The sequence below is a fragment of the Anguilla anguilla genome, chromosome 8 (genome assembly GCF_013347855.1).
Source record: "Anguilla anguilla isolate fAngAng1 chromosome 8, fAngAng1.pri, whole genome shotgun sequence".
NCBI lineage: Eukaryota > Metazoa > Chordata > Actinopteri > Anguilliformes > Anguillidae > Anguilla > Anguilla anguilla.
Genome location: NC_049208.1, coordinates 22,712,873 through 22,738,765, shown reverse-complemented (window position 1 = coordinate 22,738,765; position 25,893 = coordinate 22,712,873). Strand labels below are relative to the sequence as shown.

The window sequence follows — 25,893 nt, the reverse complement described above, 5'->3', positions numbered from 1 at the left end:
TTTATTGTCATGTTCTGCAATGTCCGACGGAAGAACACAATATGAACTAGGGGCCTGCTGAGTAATTATGAAGCCATTTTGAGACCCTGAGATAAGACCCTATTTACCTTCAAATGTGGCAAAAGGCTACATCCCATATATTTACCAAATGTTCTCATTTACAGATACACATCCAACAGTGACATATTCTTTGACCCCTAAAAACTAAAACTGAACTTTCAGGAGTCGTACTCTACAGACGTTAAATGTCATGTGCTGACCTCTACTGGACCACACCAGCATGTCTCATCCCTGGTTAACAAAATAATACAGTAAAATGTCTCACTAACATCTACGTGCTACCAAAGGTAGAAACTCCACGTTCAACCAGGAGATTCATAATTTGTGAGATCAGCTGGCTGTGTTTATGGGTGGAAGAAACACATGCCAGGACTTTTATTTTCTGACCCCTGGAATTTCCACCTCTGCACAGAACTGTATGTAATCAAACAAAACATTCAGACAAATATAACTGTCTTACCAAGTATTATGTTGAATATGTAGGTAAAAGCTCCAGCCATCATCAGATATATTCTATGTGTTCTGGAGTATTTAACTGCTGTATGGTGTTAGGAAGTTTTAAGTACAATGACTGAAGGCTTTTTTTCTGAAGGCCACCAATATCCACCAACATATTGAATAACCACAATGCATTGCTACAGCCATCGACCAGACTTCTCCATAATATTCACAGCTAAAAGTTACAAACAGGTGTGAGGAATAATCTACAAATGCAAATGACTGAATTGGAGGAAGTGAAAATTTAAAAAGGGTGGGCGAGAAATGAGGATGAAATAATAAAAAAGGAGGAAGGAAACAAATGTCAAATCAGAGAGTTGAAGAGTACAGTGGACAAAATGCAAAGATGGAAGGGAAAAAGGAATTTTGGTTAATCTAAATGTATCACAGTATGCAGCTCGCAGTGGATGAGTATACCCGGCTTTCAGCATCATTCATGTATATCATCACAAGCACCACTGACAGCTTAATTATATCTTCAGTAAGGCTCTGATTCAATCAAACCGTAATGAACTTTGAAATTAACTTCAAAAGATGATTCCTTTTCCTGATACATATGATGGTCACTGAAATTAACAAAACAATAAGATGGCAAACATATATAATCAAATCTACCATACAACCATATGATCTACTCAGACCAATGTATGTTACATTATATTACATTGCATTATTGGCATTTGGCAGATGCTCTTATCCAGAGCGACTTAAGTAACTTTTACATAACATTTACATTGCATCCATTTATATAGCTGGATATATACACTGAAGCAATGCAGGTTAAGTATCTTGCTCAAGGGTACAACGGAAGTGTCCTACCCAGGAATCGAACCTGTGACCTTTAGGTTACAAGACCAGTTCCTCACCCATTTTATAAATCAAAGTTTATACATAACATAGCACGTCCACACGAAAAAGCCCCAAACTTGGGTTATCTTGTGCTTTTCTCCTTCTTATTTTTCCTGCTGATTTTGTCATGAAAAATGCTCCAGTCCCACAATCAATAATTCTCCCCATTGGACATTTAGCTAGGTCTTTTGCCAAAGACAACAACTGATAAAAGTAGTCTGATCCACATAACCAATTGCAGGATACTCAGATACACATGCAATATGGGCATATAAGAGATTGCACATGTGACTATTTCAGCCAATAGAACCTGTTTTTAAAAACATAGCAGTCGCCATCTTTGTTTTGTGTGGCAGCTAGCTTACATGCTAACTAACAATTTCCACAAAATTTTAACTATTGCATTTACAGCTGTATACTTTTTGTGTGAAGCTCATTTATATTTCTGAAATGCATTCTCTATTATTTGACATGCAAATCCCATATAATATGGTTTTATTACAAGGGATGGGTATCGTTGCCATATTTTGACCGAGTTTAACCTTAGCTTGCTAATGGTACCTGCTGTCACAGATTTAGTCGACAGAGTGAGTGTAACAGCAGTGAAGATGGCACGAAAATAGAGATGAAAAAATGCAAAGCCAAGTTACATGAAATAATTTAGGGAACATTGGGTAGCATTGCTTTGGAATACAGCTTGCTTCATTTGCATGAGCTAAGATAGCCAATATTGTTTATTGTAACTTGGCCTCATTTGGATATCAATGCTTTTAATTGCAGGCCAAGATTTTTAATTAAAGACTTATATATTCAATGCTTTGTATGTATGAGTAACTTGGCATATTGTAAGTTCAACTTGTATGTTGAAAACATGTTTTTGTTGTGATCTAATCTACCTGCAAAATATCACCTCCATTAGCCTCATAGGGGTGCTATAATATTAGGACCTATAACTGTGAAATAAATGGCACTTTTTCCCTAACTTTTTTCCTGTAAACTGCAAAAAGATGACATCCAGCATCAACACAAGGACTTTATGCCTTAATTGCAAGACCACAGGTTGTCTGCATATTCAGTGGTGTCATTGGGGCTGTGAGTGCTTAGCCCCTGCAATCACTGTGTACAGTGAAATGTTGGGGATGCTTTTTCGTACACTGGAGCAAACTCTATAATTACCGGACACGAAAAGGTAACTAGAAAACTTCAAAAAAAGAAGCAAGTACTGACCGAGAAGGCAGCAGCTTATTTAAAGTTTATTTTCACTGGCTGAGTGTTCCTCCTGCTGTTATATACAGAAAACAGTCTCAATGGTTCTCAAAAGCAAGCTAGGTCATTTAGGGATCACACCGCCCCCTCACATTAAACTGTTTTCACTGGTGAAAAAGGCCAAATCAACACACTGCAGAATAGCAGCATTACGAAGAGACATGGCTACTTTCATGATGCATTTCAGAACACAGCTAGCAGGAGGGACTGAATTTATTACGCAAGAATAGTCTTTAAACAACATGTAAAAACTGGATTGTATCTGGGTAAATGCCTCTCTAAAACTAGGTAAAGTTCTGACAATTCCTGCCACCAAAAATATTACATATTTTCCTTTGTGGACATACTGTTTCATCCACAAACTGTAATATATGTTATGCCTGCCATTTATATATTCAATATACTAGCAGTGTTCCTTTTTTAAAGTTGCTACAAGATTGTTCAGAATTGATTGTGATGCATTTTTATCGCCATAAGGATAAAATGAACTGCAAATATGAAGAATGATCTTCAGGCCAATGTATTCGGTGAATAGAGCAAACTGGAGCATGCTCAGTAACCTCTCTTACAGCTGCCCTGTAAACAGCCAAAGCCCTGTTCTGGCTGGCACCGAGATGATTCCTGTGGGGAAGGCAGCAGCCATCCACTGTTTTAGCCATTACTGAGGCACCTGTGACAGTTTCTGTTGTTTGGTTTAGTCTTTGTCTTCTTTTTGGCAGTGCTGTCTCATTTCATCCACCGCTTTCCCTCAAAGGGAATTCTTTTAACTGACAGTGCTATTTGTGAGCCCACGGTGGAGACTGACTGCAAAATGGAACTAATCAAATCACGGTTATAATTAAGTTGTGACTGTGAAATTTTGAAAAAAGGGGTTGTATATCTTTTCCTGCTAGGGTAGAAAACAGGTGTTTTAGGTACAGCGGCAGTGTTTTTTGTATTTTTGGTAAATTTACACCGTACATATATTTCACTCACTGTACTCCATCAAGGAGATGATATAAGCAAGCATGAGATGAGCCAAACTCCTTAGGTCGTCAGGGTGCATCACAAGCCAGGTGAATTGTTAAATCATACGAAATGCATGTGTGTTTACACATTGGAGGCAGTTGATTAGTCCTTACCTTTCTCTGTAGACTGACTGGTGCTTTTGGACGGGCTCTTCTCCCCACTCTCCTCTCTCTGTTCATCCAGCTTCTCCATGCTCCCAGACCCACCAGAGCTGCTTTCCCAATTTCCAAAGGACTCTGCCACCATGGCTTTGTCTGCTCCTTTCATTGTTTTCTGTAAAACACATTTACAGCATGACTTACATTCCCAGGTTTATCCCTCTGGTGAGCGATCCCCCCCACCCCCCCACCCCAGCATCAGGCAGCTCCAAATAAACCTGCTCTAGAGGATGAGAATATGTTCTATTGGGTCTTTTATGACCCACGGTCCATTTTCTATGTGCTTTTTAAAAATTCGGCAGACATGACCACTGGCAAAAAGGTCGTATTTTTCAGTCATTACACCCCTCTCCAGAATGTATGTATGTATGTAAATAAAAAAATTAAAAAATACTGGGGATACAAACTCAAACTGAAGTTCTTCAAACTCGACAAATTTAATTTAATTATGCGGGAAGTGTATCACTGATGCTGTTTGTTTACATTTACTATTTTTGTTAAATTAAATTGTACCACAGTGTCAAAATGCCATTATAACCTCCACCCTATTTCTTAATTCATTGTGAGCATTCACATTCTCTTTAGCTTTAAAGCAACATATGCTGTTTGCACCTCTATCTTTGATCAAATGTTCTGTGAATTCTCTGTCAATTTCCATTTTTCAGATACTGAGTGACGACAACTTGCTAATGAAAATAAAATAACATAAATGCTCAGATTGTCAAAAGGTAAACGTTAGGGGGTAGAAGGAATGAAACAAAACAAAACATATTCTTCCCTATAATTAAGCCCAAAGGAAATTTTAAAAAATACCACGTTGTGTCATAATTGAGTGTTGTACAGTCCACAAATACTATTACAAGACTGATCAGGATTAGCTGTAGTGTATACCTAGTTATCTATTTCTGAGTGCCAGACAGCTAGCAGTGGGCAACTAAATTTCAAAAGCTGGCAAATCCAGTTGTCTCCTAAATGCAGAAAGTACTTAAATCCAGAGCTAACACAAGAAAAAGAGGGATAAAGGACGCTCTGCATATCACCAAAAAGCTTGCACACTTTTCAGAATCACTGGCTAGGTTAAACAAATATGCTAAGTAGAGATCAAAACAATCCTTTGATCTGCAGCCTAGTTTCCAGAGGAATGGCTTGGCTGTTGTTGTAAATAACTTGTATAAATCTCTACTGTTTGCCTTCAGGTAGTATCAGGAGTGCCAGGGATTCACAGGAAAATATCTTGTTGTTAGAAAATAGATCAGATAAAAGCACAGAAATATTCCAAGCTCTGCCATGATGGCTGCCTCTCTGAGCTCGACGGAATTGACTTCTAATGTTGGATGAAGGTAAGACTCTTACGCGCAATTCCAGGTTTCAATAGGTTGAGAGGTCCAATCGATTTAGCGCTGCAAACAAAGCTTTTATTTCTGAATATTGTGTTCTCCTGGATCCACAGCCACATGGCAAAAACTGCTCCGCATCATCCCAAATAATTTAAATGCAATTGAAGCTGTAGAACGACAGTGCCATGCAAATGGAGCTACATTGTTCACTGAGAATTGTATCCAGCAACAGTTATATTCCCTGGGAAGCAATATGTGTGTTTAAATCACTATATATAGGTTTCAATCTCTGTTCTAATTTTGGTTAAAAAAAGGTCCTACCTGCAGCATCCCGGTGAGGTCAAACAGGGTGTAGAACATTGTCAAACTTCAGACAAAACAGGCTTGAAGACCCAGAATGCAGAAGCTATGCAACTTGCTGACTAACTTTGCCCTCTGTTTTGATCAACTACACAAAGAAAAACGCTGTCTATTGAAAACACAGCATAACTCTTTTCAGAGAGGAGGCTAGTGTACAAATGAGGCCGTGCCCCGAGCTGCGCCCATTCTCCCATGAGCCTCGCTGGGGCCCGTGGGGCCTGGGACCGGCTGACACCGTGCGCAGGGACAACAGGGCACTTCATCACCGTCCAGAAAAAGTTTCTTCCCCTCCCCACCCCAACCCCCCCTCTCGGACAGTGTGCTTTTCATCTTTGCAGCTGGCATCTCTGGGCACCTCTGTTTCCTCCCTTTTCACTGAGAGAAAGAAAGAAGCAAGTCTGCTGGCTTTTTTTATTGGACAGCGCCTGTCATAAAGGCAGCTACGGTCAGACTTTTATTTGATCCTTCTGGACAGACAGGAAACTTCATGTCAGCACTGTGGAAAAAAAGCCCTGGCACACTGAACTGTACATTGTAGAGAGATGCATATTTTATTTAGAGCTGTAACAACACCGAAAGGCAAAAACCATGGCAATTTTAGTGAGACAAGGCAGACCTGAAGAGTTTACACACAGCATGCATAGTAAAAACCACACGTCAATCAAGTGTCCAGGAGACCCTTTTGCCTGTGTGAATGCGCTTTTCTTTCCGTGAGACTCAGATGGCTACTTTTCCTGTGAAGTTTACCCTATGCATATAAAGACTGCCAAGTAGCAATATAATAACAAGAAATTAGGCCATGAATATATTGTTGCTAGATATAACTAATTCTCTGTGAACACTGCAGTCACATTATGTGTGTGTGTGTGTGTGTGTGCGTGTGTGTGTGTGCAAGAAATTACAGGGTTCCTCTTGCAAAATGTCATATACCAAGCTTTATATTACATTATATCATTACATTTAGGCATTGAGCAGACACTCTTATCCAGAGTGACTTACATAAGCACATGCATAATGGTTTAGACAATAAGAATAGCTGACATACCAACGTAACAAAGCAATAGCAGTAGTTAATAAATAAACCTACAGCACAAGTGGTTGCAGTGGATGCAAAAGAGAACCTAATAGTGATTTAAGCATACAATGGTTTTTGAGGCTATCTTATCATGTATAGCACAGGTATGGCTAATAAACTTGTGATAATTGTTCAAAGTTCAGCCTTAGCTGAGCCAGGATAATTTGTTCATTTATACACTCTGTGCATTTTTTGATTCCTTTATACATTTAGGTAATCCACAACATATTAAAGTAATATATGCATAAAATGGGAAATAAAAAATGCAAATGTCTGAATACTTCTATGCTATAACAATGCATGATTGCATGTAAATATTCCAGGTTTCCAAACCACATTGAGTTTTGGACAACCACAGCGGAAACCATGAAGTTCCACTTTTTCCAGTTTAGATGACTTACTATAGCACCTCCTACTGGCCCACAATAACATTGCTTTCTTTGAATCTCCTGCTAAACCATTGTTTCAGATCATTGATCAGTCTTCCCCAAGTAATTCTTTGATAAACATTTTAGTGAACTAAATAACCTTATCCTACCCAATAAATAGGATAGTTACGATGATTAGTGACAATAGAATAATTACATAATTATGCTAAATTGTTGTGTAGTTACAAAATTTTTGATGTACTACGTAAAAATTTGAAAACTAGTTAGACTCCAAATGACACAGTGTGTTTGAAATTCTATGAACACAAACAAGTAGTCCAAACAATACGTATTAATTCAAACATGCTGAACACATCTTTGAATATAAGTACAAAACATTTTTGTTTGATAATTAATAGTCTGTCTGTTCTTAGGAAATATACAGTTCATGTGAGTATTTAAGGTGCACTTAAAATATATTTGCACATAGATTTTGAAATGTATTTTATAATTTCATAATAACTGAAAATTTTTTATTAGTACCCGAAGTAAATTTAAATAATTTTATGATTTCAACATTCAACACACAGAAAACTTTGAATGTTAAATCAGCTCTGTATTACAGAGTACATATGGTGAATATATGTACACTGTTAGACTCAACTGTTAACATTGGACATTTTACTGTGTAGCACACAGACAAGCACACATCCATATACGCATGCATGCTGTGTAAAAGTCTTCACTGCAGTGTAAAATACACTGCATTTATTATTCTAATTATTTTTATTGATTTTCTAATAAATCTATTGATTTCACTCTGTACTCCACAATTTTAGATTTGTAATCTATTCACTATCTATGTGGTTTAAGTGAAGATTCTCACTTTTATTAAATTGTATTTTTTATACATTGGTTTCAATGTAGAAATTAGTTGGGGTTTTTTTACACAGTCCCGTTTTCCAAGACACCATAATGTTTGGTACAAAAATCTTCACAGGTGTTTCTGATTAGACAGGTGTGTTCAATTGTTTCCTTAGTTCAGGTATGAAAGCTTTCGGTATCTAGTCTTGATTCTAGGCTTTTAGTTGCCTTTGGAGTCTGTTATTGGTGTCTGTCAACATGAAGACCAGAGTTGTGCCAATGAAAACCAAGTCATCATGAATCTGAAAAATAAGAAACTGTCAGTTAAATTAATTGTTGGAACATCATTACGAAGAAAGACAGCACTGGTGAGGTCAGTAATCACAAAGGAGCTGGTAGGCCAAGGACGACCTCTATGGATGAACAATTCTCACCATAATGAAGAAAAACTTCCAAAACACCTGTCTGACAGATTATAAGCTCCTCAGGAGGCAGGGATGGATGTGTGAGTCTCTACTATCTGCTGAGGACTTCAGAATTAGAACTACAGAGGCTATACTGCAAGATTCAAACCACTAGTTTTTTGCAAAAACAGGATGGCCAGGTTACAGTTTGCTAAGAATTACCTATAAGAACCTGCAGAGTTCCAGAAAAAAGTCTTGTGAACAGATGAGACAAAGATTGACTTGTATCAGAGTGATGGCAAGAGAAAAGTTTGGAGGCCAAAAGAACTGCCCAAAATCCAAAGCATCCTCCCTCGTCTGTGAAGCATGGTGGTGGGGGTGTTATGGTTTGGGCATGTATATTTCTCACAGGTACTGCCTCATTTGTCATTCTTCATTGATGATGCAACTACTGATAGCAGCATAATTAATTCTGAAGTGTACAAAACCATCTACTCAAGTTCAAGCAAATGCCTTCAAACTCATTGAATGGCGCTTCATCCTACAGAAAGACAATGATCCCAAACATACCACTAAAGCAACAAAGGAGTTTTTCAAAGCCAAAAATTGGAAAATTCTTGACTGGCCATGTCATTCACACGATCTGAATCCATTTGAACATGAGTTCAATATGCTGAAGAGAAAACTTAAGGCAATCAGCCCCCAAAACAAGCAGGAGCTGAGGATGGCTGCAGTACCAGAGGCATCACCAGAGAAGACATTCAGCACATAGTGATGTCTATGGGTCACAGACTACAAGCAGTCATTGCATGTAAAGGATATGCATCAAAGTGCTAAGCATAACAATACTTAACAACAATATGTCCCAAACATTATGTAGGGGGGAATATGTATAAACACTGCTGTAATTTCTACATGGTGAAACCATGGTGTATAAAATTACCCTTTAATAAAAGCTGAGGATCTGCACTTTTTCCACATGTGAATTATTTGACTACAAATCAAAAACTGTGTTGAGTACAGAGACAAATCAAAATAAAAATGTAATTCTCCCAAACATAATGGAGTTCACTGTGTGTGTGTATGTAGCGTATACATATATATATATATATATATATATATATATATATATATATATATATATATACATATATCATAAATTAAATTTGTACCCAGTGTTTTTGATAATAATTTTGAAGCACTGTTACAGCCTCACAATGAGCAGTGAGGCAAGAGCTTTAAAACCCATTTAGCTTCGAATTATTTCAGTTGGAATTTATCTGCGTCTCCCCAAATGGTCATCTTAAATATAAAGAAACAATAATTCATGCCTGTATTATCGCAGCAAATTATCACTATTTATAAAAATTATTATTACCATTTGTGCTTATTTACTGTCCCAGCAGAGCATGTCATTTACATTCATTCGTTTATAATTCGGAAAAAAAATTAATTGATTAATGAATTTGGCCGGATTCACCGTGCCAGCTGGGGGGGACTTCTTGTGAACGTGAAAGACTGAACAAAGGCTGCACAATAGGAGGGGACTTTTCTTGTCTCTAAGATTGCATTCACAGTGTGCCAAAACCACAATGAAGCACGCAGGACTGATACATTTGGGGAAACACTCGCTGGACCTTCCTTTTATGGATAAAAATATGGTGTCAAAGCAGATAAACAGCAAACTGGAGCCTTACACCGAGGCTGACCTTAAAGGGGAGGGTGGCCGGGCGGTAAAGGCAGACAAAAGGCAAAAATGGAAGTTGGTAAAACTAATAAATAACTGGAAAACTGGCAGATCCTTCTAGCTCCAGACTTTGCAACTGAGGTCATATTAGAATTGTGTTGTTCTATATTAACATGTGAGATGGCAGTCTCTGTTGTGAGGTGGTGAAAGCAGCACATGTGCAGTATTACAGGACAAAATTGTGAAATGACAGATCCTGGGTGTGATATTGAGGGAATGACTAACTAGAAGGGAGCTTCAATCTGTCAGCTTTGAAAAGTCTTAGCACTTGAGTTTTAAGGCTGTCAATCAAATTCTGGGAAATGAGAGTAGTTATGCCACACAGGCTGAACATAAAAAAAGAAGGAAATTAAATTGGAAAAGCTGCAGTTTTGTTTAATCGCTGGTGGATTCAATGAAAAGAACCTGACAATAATTGTTTCACTATGTTAATGCATAAAATAGTTGTTCCGTATTTTTCAGTCAAATATTGCTGCAGTCACAATCAAGATAAATCTAATTTGAAACACATAAAGCCGTCCACTAGAGGGTACCACAGTTTTACTGTTTTATACTCAGTAGTTAGAGTGTAACCATGGTAATTGTATTGAGAGGAGGTATAATCTAAAAGCATAGCAAAGGCCTACTTTTTTGGTTCCTGAACACTTATGTAACCTTATTTCCAGTTTTATAAAAAATAAAAATAAAAATAGAGCATGCAGTACTTTAAATTAAATCTCCTTTTCAAGGCTGACTATAGCACAACCTAATACAAATTTTGCATAGCATTTCAAAAAGTGAACAAAAAACAAATCTATGCTCAATCTTCAAAGTTAGTTTGGGGGAAGGGGGGGGGGACCATCGTTCTGAGGAGGAGAAAAGAAACAGCTAGAAGTTGTAATGAGGAAAAGCCTGGCAGGTGGCGAACTGGCTGTAGCAACAGAACACACAATCTGTCTGCTCCTGCTTCCAAAGCACTGACAGCTGCCTGCGACAGCCCTGCTCACTCACATACGCAGCCCATCCTCTGCTCCCTGGTCCTCTCCCCTTTGTGTTCCCCCCGCCACCCTCCCTGACAGTGTTAACCTCCAGCACGCTTCACCTCTGCAGCCGGAGACGCTAAGCGGCGCGGGGCTAAACCACAGAAATCTGTTTAACTGCTGAGGGCCGGTCTCGACTTAGGAAAACGCACCGCGGACGTTACTCACCTGCTTCGTGCTCCGCCCGACGGGGAAGTGCCGCGTAAGAGCTCCCGCACGTCCCTGTTATTTTAAGTTCTGTTTCTTTTCCTTCAAGTAGTATCTTTGTATTGAGTAGCCTGCATGGAAGCTGAATTTAAAAAGTACAGCATGGCTCACGACCAGTCACATCCACGTTTCCTCTCGGTTTGGGGGTTCTGTACCCCCAGTTCTCCGCAGCACTCTAGATCCGAGCTGAACCCCAAATGCAACTGTCGTTTGCGGCTTCGGATCTGACCGGTCAAATAAAAGACCAGTCACAAAGAGACTGAGCTTTCTGTATCTAAAAAAGTCGTAATTGTCCACCATCACCGCTGCAAAACGCCATTTGAGAGGCACAAATGGGGAATTTAGCACCAATCTTTGGATATCTTGGAGTGACAAAAATGATTATGCAATTTGAAGGCATTACAACATTCTGTGCTTTGAGAGCATACCTTCTAAATCTTCAGCATGAGGTATGTTCCCAATTTTGGTGGCTTTTTAGAACCTGCGCACGCCAAGTTCCCTTCGATAGCACATCTGAGTGCTTTGCTGGTCCATTAATCCAATTTATCTCTGAAATGAGTGCCTCGCACGGAGGAAAACTAAACCTTTTCACACACGGTTCTATACACAACATCTACACTATTTTCATTTACAGAACATTTTTCTCAACTAAGACAGATATAAAGGACTAGGAATCACTTGAAAGGAAGACCATATCTCAGTAAATGTCTGTTTGGGACTTCATACTGTGTATGCAAATTCATCTTTATTTGTACAGTATTTACTAAATAATGCTAAAAGATCCATCTTTAAAGATTTCGTACAATCCTGAAGTGCAAGATTATATTTATTTTTCATCTAATGTGAAGCATATCCTAAAAGTAGGCTTCACTCGCATTGATACACTGCTATTTAGTGTGACCTTGGTTGACAATTCATTGGTGTATTAATTATTATATATTAATTTTTTTCTTCACATTTTTTAAACCGTCGATGAGTGACACGCAGAACTCCTTCAGGAGATCAACTGCTCACATCGGTTGTCTTTTTATTTAGCAAAATGATTCAAAAATACCAAAGGAACATTGGAAACTAAAGTGTATACAGAGACATAGACAAACACCCCCCTTCTCCACTAAGCTAGCATTGCAACAGAGCTAAAAATAAAACCTGGCAAAGTTGCACTGTTCCCTTATTGGTCCCATAGTTTGCTTTCACATTTAGCATTTGCATTTCCCCTCCGCATAAACATTTTATTCTTCTGCTCCCTCAGTACAATGAGACTTGAGTGACTCTGGCAGCAGATTTTGGATCTGTGCTCCTGAATCCACCAGTGTATGTTATCAGCAGGTAAACAAGCTTTCCAACAAAGCGATAATGGAGCTGCAAACAGCATAAAGAGGCTGATCTCACGAGCTATACAACTCACCAAAGCTGGTGTCATTTCTTCAACACTGCATTGCAGCTGGAAATGCAAGGCTGTTAGTTACACTTTTGAATCACTGTGTATTTTTAGACACACAAACTGTTTTGCATGTATTTATTATTTACCTTGTCAGTGCGCAACCAGATTACCAGTATAAAACAAGGAATTTTTATATTTACACAGCAGAGTACCACCGAGAGGCAGAAACGGGTAACGCTGCTATACAGCAGGCTACATGGAAGGGGTTTGCTAGTCGCAGCGTCAAGCAGACACTCTGATGACTTTTTTGATAAACTGTGGCTCACCGTATCTCTGACATATCTTATGTATCACAAGAAAAGGCATAGTGTCTTTAGAGAAAAAAATATTTACCTATAATAGGTAGAACTGTAGTTATTGCAGCACTAAACAAGGCCCCAGGTTAAATCTTTTGATGAAAATAACAAATCCATCAAAAACTGTAGTTTTATATCATGTTAGACACAGGCCTCTTTTTGTTCTAATTTGGGGGCATGTTTCAACGTGATGATGAAACAAAGACACTATAACAACGGTCTGACTTCACCTGGTGTGGCAGCGAAGAAAACTCTTAATTTCTTTGCTTGCAGACTCCTAATAAAATAGATAATAACAAATATCCAAACCGCTCAATGGGTTCTGTAGGAACTTTCTGCCTTCATTGTTGGAAAAGATGAGCATCGGCTCTCTTTGGTGTTGGAAAACCATTTTTAAGTGCCCGGTGAAAACTGCACAACTGTTTAAAAATATTTTTACCCATACAAACACAAACTAACTACCAGTCCTGTTGGTAATCAGATCTAGTAAGTTAACTTTTATGCATAAAGGTTACTGCACAATTTGGCTTATATTTTTACATGATAGTAACACTGCCAATGCATTTTATATGACGCAGGGCAATTGTGGAGTTGACACGATAAATAATAAAACTGGTTTAATAAAACTTCTTGTTTATAGTTTCTTTGGGAACCCTTTTAATGATGTCTTAGGATCATCTAAGGGACAAGTATGGCAAATTTTGTGCTTTTCTGAGGTCATTTAAGTGCCTTTTAAGTAAATCGGCAACCAAGTTGGTGGCCATTTTGGATTTGTTCAATAACTTACTTCCTGTTTAAAATGAGCACCCCCTCATCAAATGTCTTAGGGACATCTGTACACATTTTCATGCTTGTATCTGCCATATTACATGTTTTGCTTACTTAATTCCCCCTACTATATTCCTTTGTAGTTTTTGATATGTGGCATGGGTCATTGTCCTGTTAGAACATAAGACTTCACCCTCAATGCAGCTCTCTTGCAGACAGGAACAGGTTTTCCTCAAGGATTTGCCTTTATTTGGCTCCAGCCATCTTGCTCTTGATGGCAACAACCAGTCCCTCCACCGTTGTGGATAGGGATGGTGTCACCCAGGTGAGGGGTTGTGTTTGGTTTGCACCAACATAAAGCTCTGCTGTCAGGCCAAAGATGTCAAATGTAGTCTCATCAGACCAAAATCTTCCTTCAGGAGGTCTCAGGGTCTTTAACGTGGCTTTTAGCAAACTCCAGATGCAACTTAATGTCAGCCTTTCTCAGAACTGGCTTTCATCTGGCTAAATCTGAGTCCAAATATGTGCTGAAAAGATTGTTGACGTCTAGACAGTCTCATAGTTTAGCCAATGACATCTGTAACTCTAAATATGTCGTAGCTGGCATCTTTGGTCACATACACATTTGTAGCAAAAGGTTGCTGGGACAGCTTGATCTTGGTAATGTTTAGGTAGTGCCGTATGTTTTCCAGTTTGCTATAAATGGTGCCCCAAGGAAGCTTCAAAACTTCCTTGAAGCAAATTGTTTTACAACCTTCAGCAGTTTTTTGCCTCCTAACAACTTCTAAATACTTCAAAATTTCATTTGGACAATACACAGAGTTACTTACATAAGAGTAGAAAAAAAAAATCCAATCTAATTTATTTAATGTTTTAATCTTTAATTTTGGCTTTCTGAAGGTACTGTATATAATACAATATCTAAGAACAATATGGCAGGTTTGTGGCTGTTCATTTGTATCAAATGCATTGGCAGTTGTTACCTGGTAAGTCCCAATACATTCCACATACTGTACTGAGAGTATTTACAGTCGGTTCATTCTGGAAACCCAGAATTTCCTGGCATTTGCATACAAATTTCACCGGAGTTAAAACAGAAGAATTTTCAAGACAATCTGAATTCCTACTTATATAACATGCAATTAAATAAAACTAAAAATGTGCTCATGAAAAATAACACTGACACACTTCCAGGGGTGTAATCTTTTACATTTATCATTTATGTTTATTTTCCTCTATGGCAAATGTGAATCTTTAAAAAGTTCCATGTATTGTGCCTATACGGTAAGTTCACACAGAGACATTACATTACATTACATTACAGGCATTTAGCAGACGCTCTTATCCAGATCGACTTACACAACTTTTTACATAGCATTTTACATTGTATCCATTTATACAGCTGGATATATACTGAAGCAATGCAGGTTAAGTACCTTGCTCAAGGGTACAACGGCAGTGTCCTTACCCGGGAATCGAACCTGCGACCTTTCCATTGTACAGGCATGGTACTCAGCCGTTAGATTGTGTTAATCCATTATATTACTGCATTAAAATGACATTCAGAGTAACTTCTCACAATATATTTTACTGCACAGTAACATGGTGATACACTGTTAGTATTTGCATTTAAAATAGTTATTCTATGACTTGACAGAGATTGTGTGTGGGAGGGGCAAATTGTCTGCATCATAATTATGTTACATTATTTAATCATTGTCAATTATCTTAATTATGTTACATTATTTCTTGAATGAGTAACATGCAACAGCATTTCCTGTGCAGCAGGCATATCATTTGAATTCATTATGAAATGAATAAAAATCATTTATTTACATGTTAAGTCTCTTATTCTCTTTCTCCCTTGAAACTGAATAATTTTGCAGTGTCTGTGTTCTTAAAGAACTGCAAAGACCATCCCAATATTTTTTTTTTTTTTTTTGTGTGTGTGTGATAATCCAAATTCATATTTGACATGTTAGTGAAATCAAAAACGACTGCTTCCAAAAGGTGCTGCAGGACATTGATCCGTTTTGAGTGAACTGTAAAATACAGAGTGCACCCCTGCGTCAGGCTAATCTTTTGCATTTATAACTGTACCTCAACTGACTTTACAACACATTTGACTCCCATTCTCTGACTCTAACTTCATAAACTGAGATTTTGGAGGAAGGATCACACCACTGTTCACTGTTACCGGTCATGGCAGACCTACATGAAATCACCTTTCTTCTGTGCGAAGGGCTGACCTTTATTTTTTGTTACTAAAGGGGAATTTTCTACCAAAAAATACAGCAAAACTTGTATATTAAGAAAACAGGATTGGGTATGTACAACATTTCCTCCCTACATTAAACAACTGGTGGGATTTCCAGACATTAGAGAGATTTTATTTTGAGCGTGTGATTAACACCAAACTTGCCTTCTAAGTGTATCTACACCATGCCAGGAAAATGCACTACACACCATTACGAAACCACAGAATTCACCAGTATAAATGTTTCAACTTTTTGTTGTGTTCCAGTTTTTTATTCACTAACAGTATTCAATAAGATAATGAAATGTTCCCTCTTAATTCTGTAGACTTCTCTAGAATTAAAGCTATAGCAGGACTGACAATCACTGCATTTTGCATCACTTTATTATTGGCATACTATATGCCTATAAAAGCCATCTTAGTAGAGGAGTCAACAAGCCGTAGATGTTTTCCTTACATAACCTAATGAGTTACATTAATGTATATGTGCTAAAACATTCTTTGCAATGAAGTGAATATTGGCACTGCCAACTGATCATCAGTATGGCTGTGCTAACATAGTGCTTTCAATACATTAACACGCAGACTTCTGCCTGGTGCTAGATTTTATAGCAGCAGCATAAGCAGCACCATGAATAACAGGTGTCCGCAAACTGTCCTGGGGGCCCCCGCCTATGCTGGTTTTCGTTGCATCTCTTGATCAATAAAGGTTTATTTGTCAAGGTCCTGATGCTCTCCCATGATGCTCTCTGCAATGCAGGTTTGGCTCAGTGCCATTTGCTTTCCTTGTTTTTTGCTCTGAACTCTTGATTTTTCCAAACCTGGTTTAGTTTCAGTGGCCAGGTGACTATATTTAAGACACAACTGATTTAATTCTGTAACTGAATAAAATTTTAAACATTTTTTTTTAAAAGTGACCAAAAAAGGAATCATTTTATATATGGCAGATTAAATGAATTAGTGGCATGCACAGATATATCACCCCTCAATAGGCAGTAAATCCTAATAAAAAATTATCATTACAGTTCAGGGCTGTAATTCTGTGATTATGGCTGGAACAAAAACCAGCACACACAGGACAGCCCCGGGTCTGAGCTTGAGAAAACCTATTTTGAAGAATTCACAAGAAAAGTTCAGTCACAAGAGAGTTGCATACCGAGAAGCTCATTTCTTCCCAGTTGAAAACAAACCATGGGCACAATTTATTCAGTTACTGAAACTGAAACTTTCCTTCCGAACTCATTAGCCCCAGATGGCTGTGGATACTGTCAGTCATATCTGACTTAACCATGTACTGACTGGCACAAACATTTTTGTCAAAGGACAAAGAATTAGCCTAAAAGATTTATCTGCAAAAAAAAACATTCACACAAGCCATCTAGCTAGCAAGTAATGTACACACTTTTCTGTTGTGGCAAAATTTAGCTGGTTATAATCAAAACAAATTAAGTTTCATTTTACACATACTTAAGTACACAAGAGCACTCACATAAACAATCCATACAGATTTTCCAAACGCAACAAAGCATATTTTAGATGCTTTCAGAAGTTTGTGATGACCTGCTGACTGTGGTGGGCATCAGAGGTTCATGGTGTAAAAAGCAGCTTGTCTAGCAAAGTAATGATTCTATGTAACTGTCACAGGCCAGTATGACACCCCCGGGAGGGAGATGCGGCAGTTCCGGGAAACACCATTGGTTGCCACATGGAGAAAGCGCACCCACACAAACATGAAATTAAATAAAAGAACATCTTCCCCCTCGCGAGTTCCAGGCGAAAACAAAAAAAACCAAAACAACAAATTAAAATAACAAAGACAAAAGAAAGTAAAACAGAGTGGCAGCTTTTCAGCTTGTCACTCGTAGCTGGCCAACTTTTCAGCTGATCAGTTTCTTTCTTCGTTGTGTAGTGTGCAGAAAAAACTGAAACTAAACTAAACGAAAATCAAAACGTGCTCTCAGTGTGAGCTCCCGGACTCGGCCTCGGGCTCGAACTGTGGAGAGAAACACACCTTTTAGCACCTGGGCTGATTAGTTAACGCAACCCAGGTGTGTGTGCTCTCTCCACCAGCCGGCGCAGCCGAGACCAATCCGGTTCATCGCCGAACCAAATGCTACAGTAACATTACTATTACAGTAAGTGAATAAAGATGCTTTAATTATTTTTTGTTTGTTTGTTTCAATTGTTGCATCTTCCTAGGGTCAAGCGTGTCTGTATGCCAACTGAGAGAAATGTTTCAATAGTAACCCCTTTATCCTCTTTCCACTGCCGCCACGCAGTACAATTTTCTGCATTAAATCAACTCTTACAGAGTACATATAGGCTAGTCCTTGTTAGTGTATAATTAACACTGGACATTTTACTGTGCACATAATCCAGGAGCATGGTGAAACAATGGTGCCAGCATCATCAGGCTCCATATTTTTGTATGAAAAGTTTTACTTTCAACTTTACAGCCGCCAGTCTGCTCACAACTATAACAGTTTATTTGAATGGACCAACATCACTAGTGTGTTTCAATCTGTCTGCACTATTCAATAGAGGGGTTATAGAAAAGCTGAAGATAGCTACTTCAGCTCTTACCCAAAGGGTACAAACAGTAGGGTGGCTGGCCAAGTGCCCAGCACTAACCATAAGCAAAATGTTTCTCTGCAAATGAAAATATAACAAACAAAGCTGCTCCTGCAACAGGCAAGATACTATACTGAATATGCATCATGGCGGTTTCATAGAAAGCTTTTTTCTTTTCTCTTCTTTTTGCTACACATAAGGCCAGCATGCATTCAGAGTTAGGTATGTATTGTTTATCTGTTTGCAAATGTTTGACCAGATACAAACTGAAAAACTGCAAGGAATAACCCTTTTGCTGACAACCGACACAAATTAGTGTGCATATGCAATTGACTATGATAAAATATTTAACTGGAACACTGCAAACAAAAGCATTGCAAGGGTGAACAGACCTAATTGTTCGTTCCAATGATATAATAACAGGATTATATTGTTGAATTCCAATTTTCACACACTGTATGAATATGCCAAATTCCTGGCATTTCTCAGGTACATGTTACACGGTGCCCATACCTGTAATTTTCGACAAGGAGGGTCTTCAAGGATTAGTGCTTTATTATTTCATAAAATTAACTACAAATATTACACAAACATTGTGATAACACTGTTTAGGTGTAGCCAAACTAAATGCATTTGTCTAATTGAAATAAAAATGCAACTGGCCTTTTGATATAACTGGAGATTTTGCTTCGCTGTCATGTGGAAATGAAACCAACTAAATCATCTGCCAACTAGCCTTACATTTTCACGCTAGAACGAGAGGTATCAATACTACAGTTGTTCTTCAAACAGACTAAATGCCATTTACCAACCAAAAAGCAGAAGCATTTCAGCATGACAGTTTTACGATCACCCTTCAGATCCTTGAATACTGGAGCATTGTTCTTTCCACTCGTCATCAAGATAAACAGAGCACTCATTTCATCCCACTTGTGCAACAGGAGTTTAACTTACTCAATCTGGATGAGATTTAATCAGAATCAAGACCAAGCAGTCGGAATCTAAATACTTGGATGATCTTGAATAGGTATACGGGGGTAAACAATGACGGTAAAGCATCTTGCATATTTATAGCTGCAGAACCACCGTGAAAGTCCACTGTAATACTATGGCGCAAGCCACTAACACGCAGAACTTGCACTTCACTTCCAAGTCGACATCTGAAGAGACATACAGTATATGACATACAGTATATACATACTGTACTGTATATGACTATACATTATACACTCAATCTGTTTCAGCTGATAGGAATGTCAATCAGTAGAAAATAATTATCCACTTTGTGGATGCAATCACATTACATATGCTGCGCACAGTATGAAACTATTGGCAGTAACAGTACAAGGAAAGAGGTAAGAAGGAAAAGGGAAATCCCATTATAGAATGCCCTGCAGTATAATACAGTCATTCTGCAATGGCAATATATGGTTACTGCTCGGGGTGCAATGGTTCACAAAAGTCACGGTTTGGTTCTGTTCACAGTTTTGTTTTCACAATTTTAGTTGCTGTTGTCTTTCAACATGAGGACTAACGGTGTCAATGCCAGTAAAGCAGGCCACCATAAGGCTTAAAAATCTGAAAAAACCAACCAGTAACATGTAAAATCATTGAGTGTGTCAAAATCAACTGGTATATTGTTAGGAAGCAAGAAAGCACTTGTGAGCTCAGCAATAGCAAACAGCCTGGTAGACCAAGGTGACCATGGTAGTGGATGACCAAAGACTACTTTCAATTGTGAGGAAAAACCCCTCAACTGTCAAACAGATAAAAAAACATGTTGGCATAGATGTGTCAAAGGCTACCATAGCGGGAACGCCACATAAATGTTACCACAAAGAGTTCACCACAAGATGCAAACCACAGATAAGCCTCAAAAACAGTCAGGTTAGAGTTTTCTATGGACATATCATGGACACTAGGGTGAGTGCTAACCTGTGCAAAAGTGACAGAAAGAGGAAAGAGTGGAGAAAGGAAGCAACTGCTCATGATCCAAAGCATCCTCCCCCCTTCATCTATGAAACATGATGAAGATAGTGTTATGGCTTAAATACGTATGCCTGCCACTGGAACTGGAACACTTAGTTTCATTGATGGTGTGACTACTGATGACAACAGCAGGATGAATTCTGAAGTGTACAGAAACATCTGTTGAGATCCAAATGCTTCAAAACTCATTGGATGGCGCTTTAGCTTGCAGCAGGACAATGAACCCAAAAAACTGCAAAAGCCACCAAGAATTTTGTCAGGGCCAAAAAGACTAATGTTCTTGACTGGCCAAGTCAATCACCTGTCCTGAATCTGACTGAACATGCGATTTACTAGCTGAAGACATGACTGAAAGCAAAATGCCTCAGAAACAAATAGGAAGATGGCTGAAGCCTGAAGATGGCTGCAGTACAGGCCTGGCAGAGCATCACCAGGGAAGCTACCTAGCATTTAGTGAAGTCTATGGGTCGCAGAATTCAGGTAGTCATTGATGTAAATACCCTCAAATTAAAATCTAATTAAAATGAAAGTCTGTACTTCAACTTCATTTGGATTGTTTTATTTCAAATAAAATGTGTTGGAGTACAGAGCCACATACATACAAATATCTACATATAGTGAGCTCCATAATGTTTGGGACAAAGAAGTATTTTTTCTTGATTTGGCTCTGTACTCCACAATTTTAGATATGTAATCAAGAAAAGTCTTTGTCCCAAACATTATGGATCTCACTGTATATATAATCCTGGTGAACCCAGCAGGATTTTTCATAACTTTGAAAGTGATGTCAGAATATACGATTTTGCATCCTTTTTATATTGATTATAATCCACACTACTTTACTACTAATTATTACACTCTTTTTCTGTCTATAACTCTAACACTTACTAATTTACTCAGGTTGTTGCACCCACATATATTGCTCCAAGATATATATATATATATATATATATATATATATATATATTTACTGTACAGTATATATTATATATGTGTCTTTGACTGATGAAAACTTATCACTGACAGATGAGTATGTTATCGTGTGGTATGTTCAAAAAGTGAAATGCATAGCTTCATATAATGAGTGTTACCGCTAGGCTTTAGGAGGACCTGTCATCCAAAAGAATGTGTCATACCATGTGTAAATATTTCGATAGTCACTCATAAAATTGGGCATGTGCTCCAACTCCGTCTTGATAAAGCATGTACTTACCACATATTTCTGGAATTATCCTTTGAAATATACAGAAGGATATATGCTGTCATCCATCAAGTTAATATTTTGGAAAGGTTCTATTCGCTAAAGTGCCAACACACAGAAATATTTTCAGCTTGCTTCATCCATCAGACCCAACTGAAAGAAATAAAGCCCAGATGGTGATATAGCGCATTATGCTAATATACCCAGGACATTGTACTAAGTTAAGCAAACAACTTGTTAGCTCTAGCAAAATTATCTTAACAAAATTGGTGTCTGTACGACTCACAAGTAATCTATTAGTATGTGTTTTCTTGGTGTTGACATTACATCACCTGTGATGTAATGTCATAACTATGGAATACCCACCACCACACCCCAAACCAAACACTAAAGTGGACGAAAACAAAAACAGAAAATTACACAAGAGAAGGTTTTTCATATTAGTTACAGTTATTCTCTTTCATCATGAAGATACAGGCTCTCCATATTCAGTCAGGGAAAAGTGCATGCTGCTGAATGCTGTAGCCTGGGACTTTGTTAGTTTAGGCTGGTTTTCTCCCACTGGTATGGTGGACTTAGGCTGTCCAGAGTTATCACTGCATTGGAGCCCCTGTGCTGCTACTCGCCAGGCCCCTACAGGTCACCAGCTGTCCTCTCCTCTGATCGGTGCTGGCTCTCCTGTAGTCCATTGTGTGGCACGAAGAGCGGTAAACAGCCATTGGCTTGCAGGCAAATGTGTCAGAGGAGTGCATTTGCCTCAGCTGCCGCCCTGCCTGGGCGTGGGTGGCGTAGCAGTGACACGAGAGCATAGAACAATTGGCGATCGCAAATGGGTGAATAAGAAGGGGGAAAAAATGATGAATGTTGGTCATGCACGGGGCATGGGGCACATGAGGAGAAGCCAAGTGCCTAAAATCTTCAACTGCGCCAACAGATTCACACAGGCGTGCTTCTGCAATGTCTCAAGGAACTGATGCTGATCGGGAAATAAAGCTCAGCCTTACTGCAGCTTTTTTCCTTTCCTCTCATATTGTGGTTTCCACAGAACAGGACGATTTTTGGCATCTTTCATACAAAAAGAAAACGATTTGACATGACTGGTTAAGCTTTAATGGATGTACTTCAAGTGAAGGTACATGGATGCACTTGTGCTCTCTGGCTTTCCAAACATATTCCCTGGTTGCAACATTTAATCCTTTAAAGTTTAAGATCACAAAAGTTTAAGATCACAATGTGATTTGAATGTTCTTTACCTAACATTGTAATGCTGATGTAACAATCACTACTGGTAATTGAAAGCAATGGAGTTCTCCAACACTAACTTAAAATTTTGAAAATCATTCCAAAAAACCTACCCTTTTAAGGGTTAATAAAGACAGTCCTTGGTAAGATCTGGAGTGGGAGAATGCAGTCTCCTCCATTTACAATCTGTGTTAGATGTTAGTCTCAGTAATCCTGATGGGGGAAGTGAGCCTTCTTGAACTCCATAATGGGTGGAGCATGTGTGTGCTTTGGATTGTTGACTCATATGAACCAATCAAAAGGCTCTGCTATCCATAGAATGGCACTGTGATTTATTCAAATTGATGAACCATACAACTACCAAACATTTTGGATTACATGAGCTTTCCCATTACTTCACTGCTCATATGATTTCATGTACCATCAGTAGGAACAGAACTACTACCAATACATTTCCCAAATAGACTACAAGGAAACTAACCAGTGGCTATGAGACAACAAACCCAGTTAGAACTTGGACAGGTATTTTCAGTGTCATTGATAGTTCATTTAACTCCTTAACTTTAACTACGTAACTTTACGTGGATCGTTATTTGTATCATTTTGGAACAGTTAATCGTCACATTAAAATAAATTTACAACTGAAAACCAAACCTTTGTGCGCTTTCAAACTTTCACTTCAATACAATAGGATATGGCTATTTATCTCTATCCTGTCCTCATGTCGCGTAAGTAGGCTGCACGAGTATGCCGCTGAAACGTTTCAAACGGGCCAAATTCAATCACATTCGTATTCGTTTATCAGGCAATTTACAGCGTACTTCACTTATGCTACTTAATCTCCAGTACTCACGTCATGGAAGTTGAAAATATCCTACCTCAAGCAGGCACTCGTCGTGCGAAATAACCCATTCTCCCTTTTCTAAAGTGATGGACGAACCTGAATGCGTGAGCTCGTAAAAGCAGTTCATGAAGCAAAAGTTGACAGCGAGCAATCAAGTAACCACAGAACTTTTGGAGCACGTGACCTCAACTCTACCCTGGCTATCATTTGCTTCCCCATTTTCAGTGCGCCCGGGGAAATAACAAGTGTTAGCTACACACACGAAACTTGTGCACCTAGTTTATATGCCCTAACGCGTAAATACGGCTGCCCACAACATATTGTGAGTCATGGATGGATGGAATAAAATATTATGAGTCATGTCATGGAAAAAGATGTCAGTTTCCAAACATGAAGAACATATGATATGCAAATCGAAATCAACGACATTAAACGTTGAACAAAAGACGCAATGTAATAGGCCTATTTACAGCAGGTGTAACTAAGCGGCCACAAAATAATCGCTTGTTTGTGTGTGTAGGGGGGTGCTGTTTTTTGAATTATGCTTTTTCTTGACTTTTGAAATTAGTAAAACGATTATTTTTTTAAAAACTTTATAGATAGATAACACACACACACACACACACACACACACACACACACATATATATATATATATATATATATATATATATATATATATATATGTCGTGTATTAAAAAATCTGAAAATCTGCATTCCACAGGAATTTGCATCGAACATATTTGCATTGCTTATACGACAGTATTTGCATGCAGGCAAGCTGTTGTCTTCAGATATGAGCAGGCAAGAATTACTAATAGCTACTGATAGACCTAAGTGTCTGTGGAGCTTAGTTTTTAAGTACATGATAGTACCAAAACACAATGACAACGTTTTGGAAATGTTTTGATACAAACTGGAACGTTCTCGTTACATTAACAGATTTATGAAAGTTTGTCATCGGAACTTTAAAATTTAAACTTTCCGGTCTTTTTTTCATATTAAGAAAGAGATAGCCTATAGCCTACTAGGTGTGCGTGTGTATTCCTAAATATTCTAAGAAGAAATCCTGAAGTACCGCTTTTATGAAGCAAATTATGAAGAAAATTAATTTATTTAAAAAAAAAATCGAATCTATCTAGATTCCCCTAAAGTTTGTTTTTGGACTGTTGTTATTGCACTATGGCTATTCAGGTGAATTACGTGAGTTTTACTAAAAATCGGCAGTTTAATTTTTTTGGTCAGTGCCTTCCTTGCGGGTCTGCTTTGCCACTGATACAATGATTGTTCGATATAATGACTTATTATGGATGGTGATAGCGCCCCCTGGAGCTTTGATCGGTCTCCCTCAACTCCTTCATCTGAAGGACACCATGCGGGAAACGTACGACTTTTAGCTGCTTATACGATATTATTCATCATCATTATTATACAGCTTTATACAAAATTGTCTGGTTTAGTTGTTGAAAGATCAGACTTTGTTAGGAGGCCAAAAAGTTTATCTCCCTTTGACCGGGAAATCATTTTATACATTTAGGAGACATACCGAGATTTGTAAATATCAATGTAAATTGACTTGCATCCGAGAGTACATTTAATAGTACATCAAATAGTATAGGATACAGGATGAGCCTTAGCCGGCATTGCACTTTTAAACCACTAGAGATAAGATTTTTATAACTTCGTCAGCCTCATATGCCCAGCATATTAAAATGGGATAATCAGTTGCTGATATATGAAACCAGCATAAAACAACAAAAACAGGGCCAGGATGCATCCCGTTCCCTGATGAGAGGAACACAGTGGGGGGCTGTAAACATTAGCACAGAGAGCCTGTCCATTGCACATGGTTGGTTGTCGTCGACAACCTCAGTAGCAAGTGTTGTGTTGCACATTTCATCGCTCAAGCCCGTCCTGCGAAACAGAGATTGGACAAACTGCACCATCAATTTTCCGAAAACGCGGCCCAAATGTGACAACAGACGTATGCTAAATGGAGGAAATAAAGCAAAACATTGTTGAAACACCCTTAGCCCCACATGTTAGCGGCGGCTCGGCGAA

General features: G+C 38.4%; 1 protein-coding gene across 5 annotated transcripts in view; it reads right to left on the bottom strand.

Moving 5' to 3' along the window:
- st18 (ST18 C2H2C-type zinc finger transcription factor) overlaps positions 1-23,974 on the bottom strand; it is a 101,752-nt gene extending 77,778 nt beyond the window's left edge. For 3 of the 5 annotated variants that reach the window (XM_035431020.1, XM_035431021.1, XM_035431023.1), the window contains exons 1-2: positions 23,867-23,974; positions 3,795-3,954 (exon numbers count right to left, since the gene is read on the bottom strand). In XM_035431020.1, the coding sequence (XP_035286911.1) occupies positions 3,795-3,954; positions 23,867-23,959 (253 nt within the window). In that variant the 5' untranslated portion in view covers positions 23,960-23,974. Of the gene's footprint in view, positions 1-3,794; positions 3,955-5,497; positions 5,697-23,866 lie in introns of those variants that run through there. The other 2 variants (XM_035431022.1, XM_035431027.1) reach the window with 2 other exon arrangements.
- Positions 23,975-25,893: the final 1,919 nt, after the last annotated feature.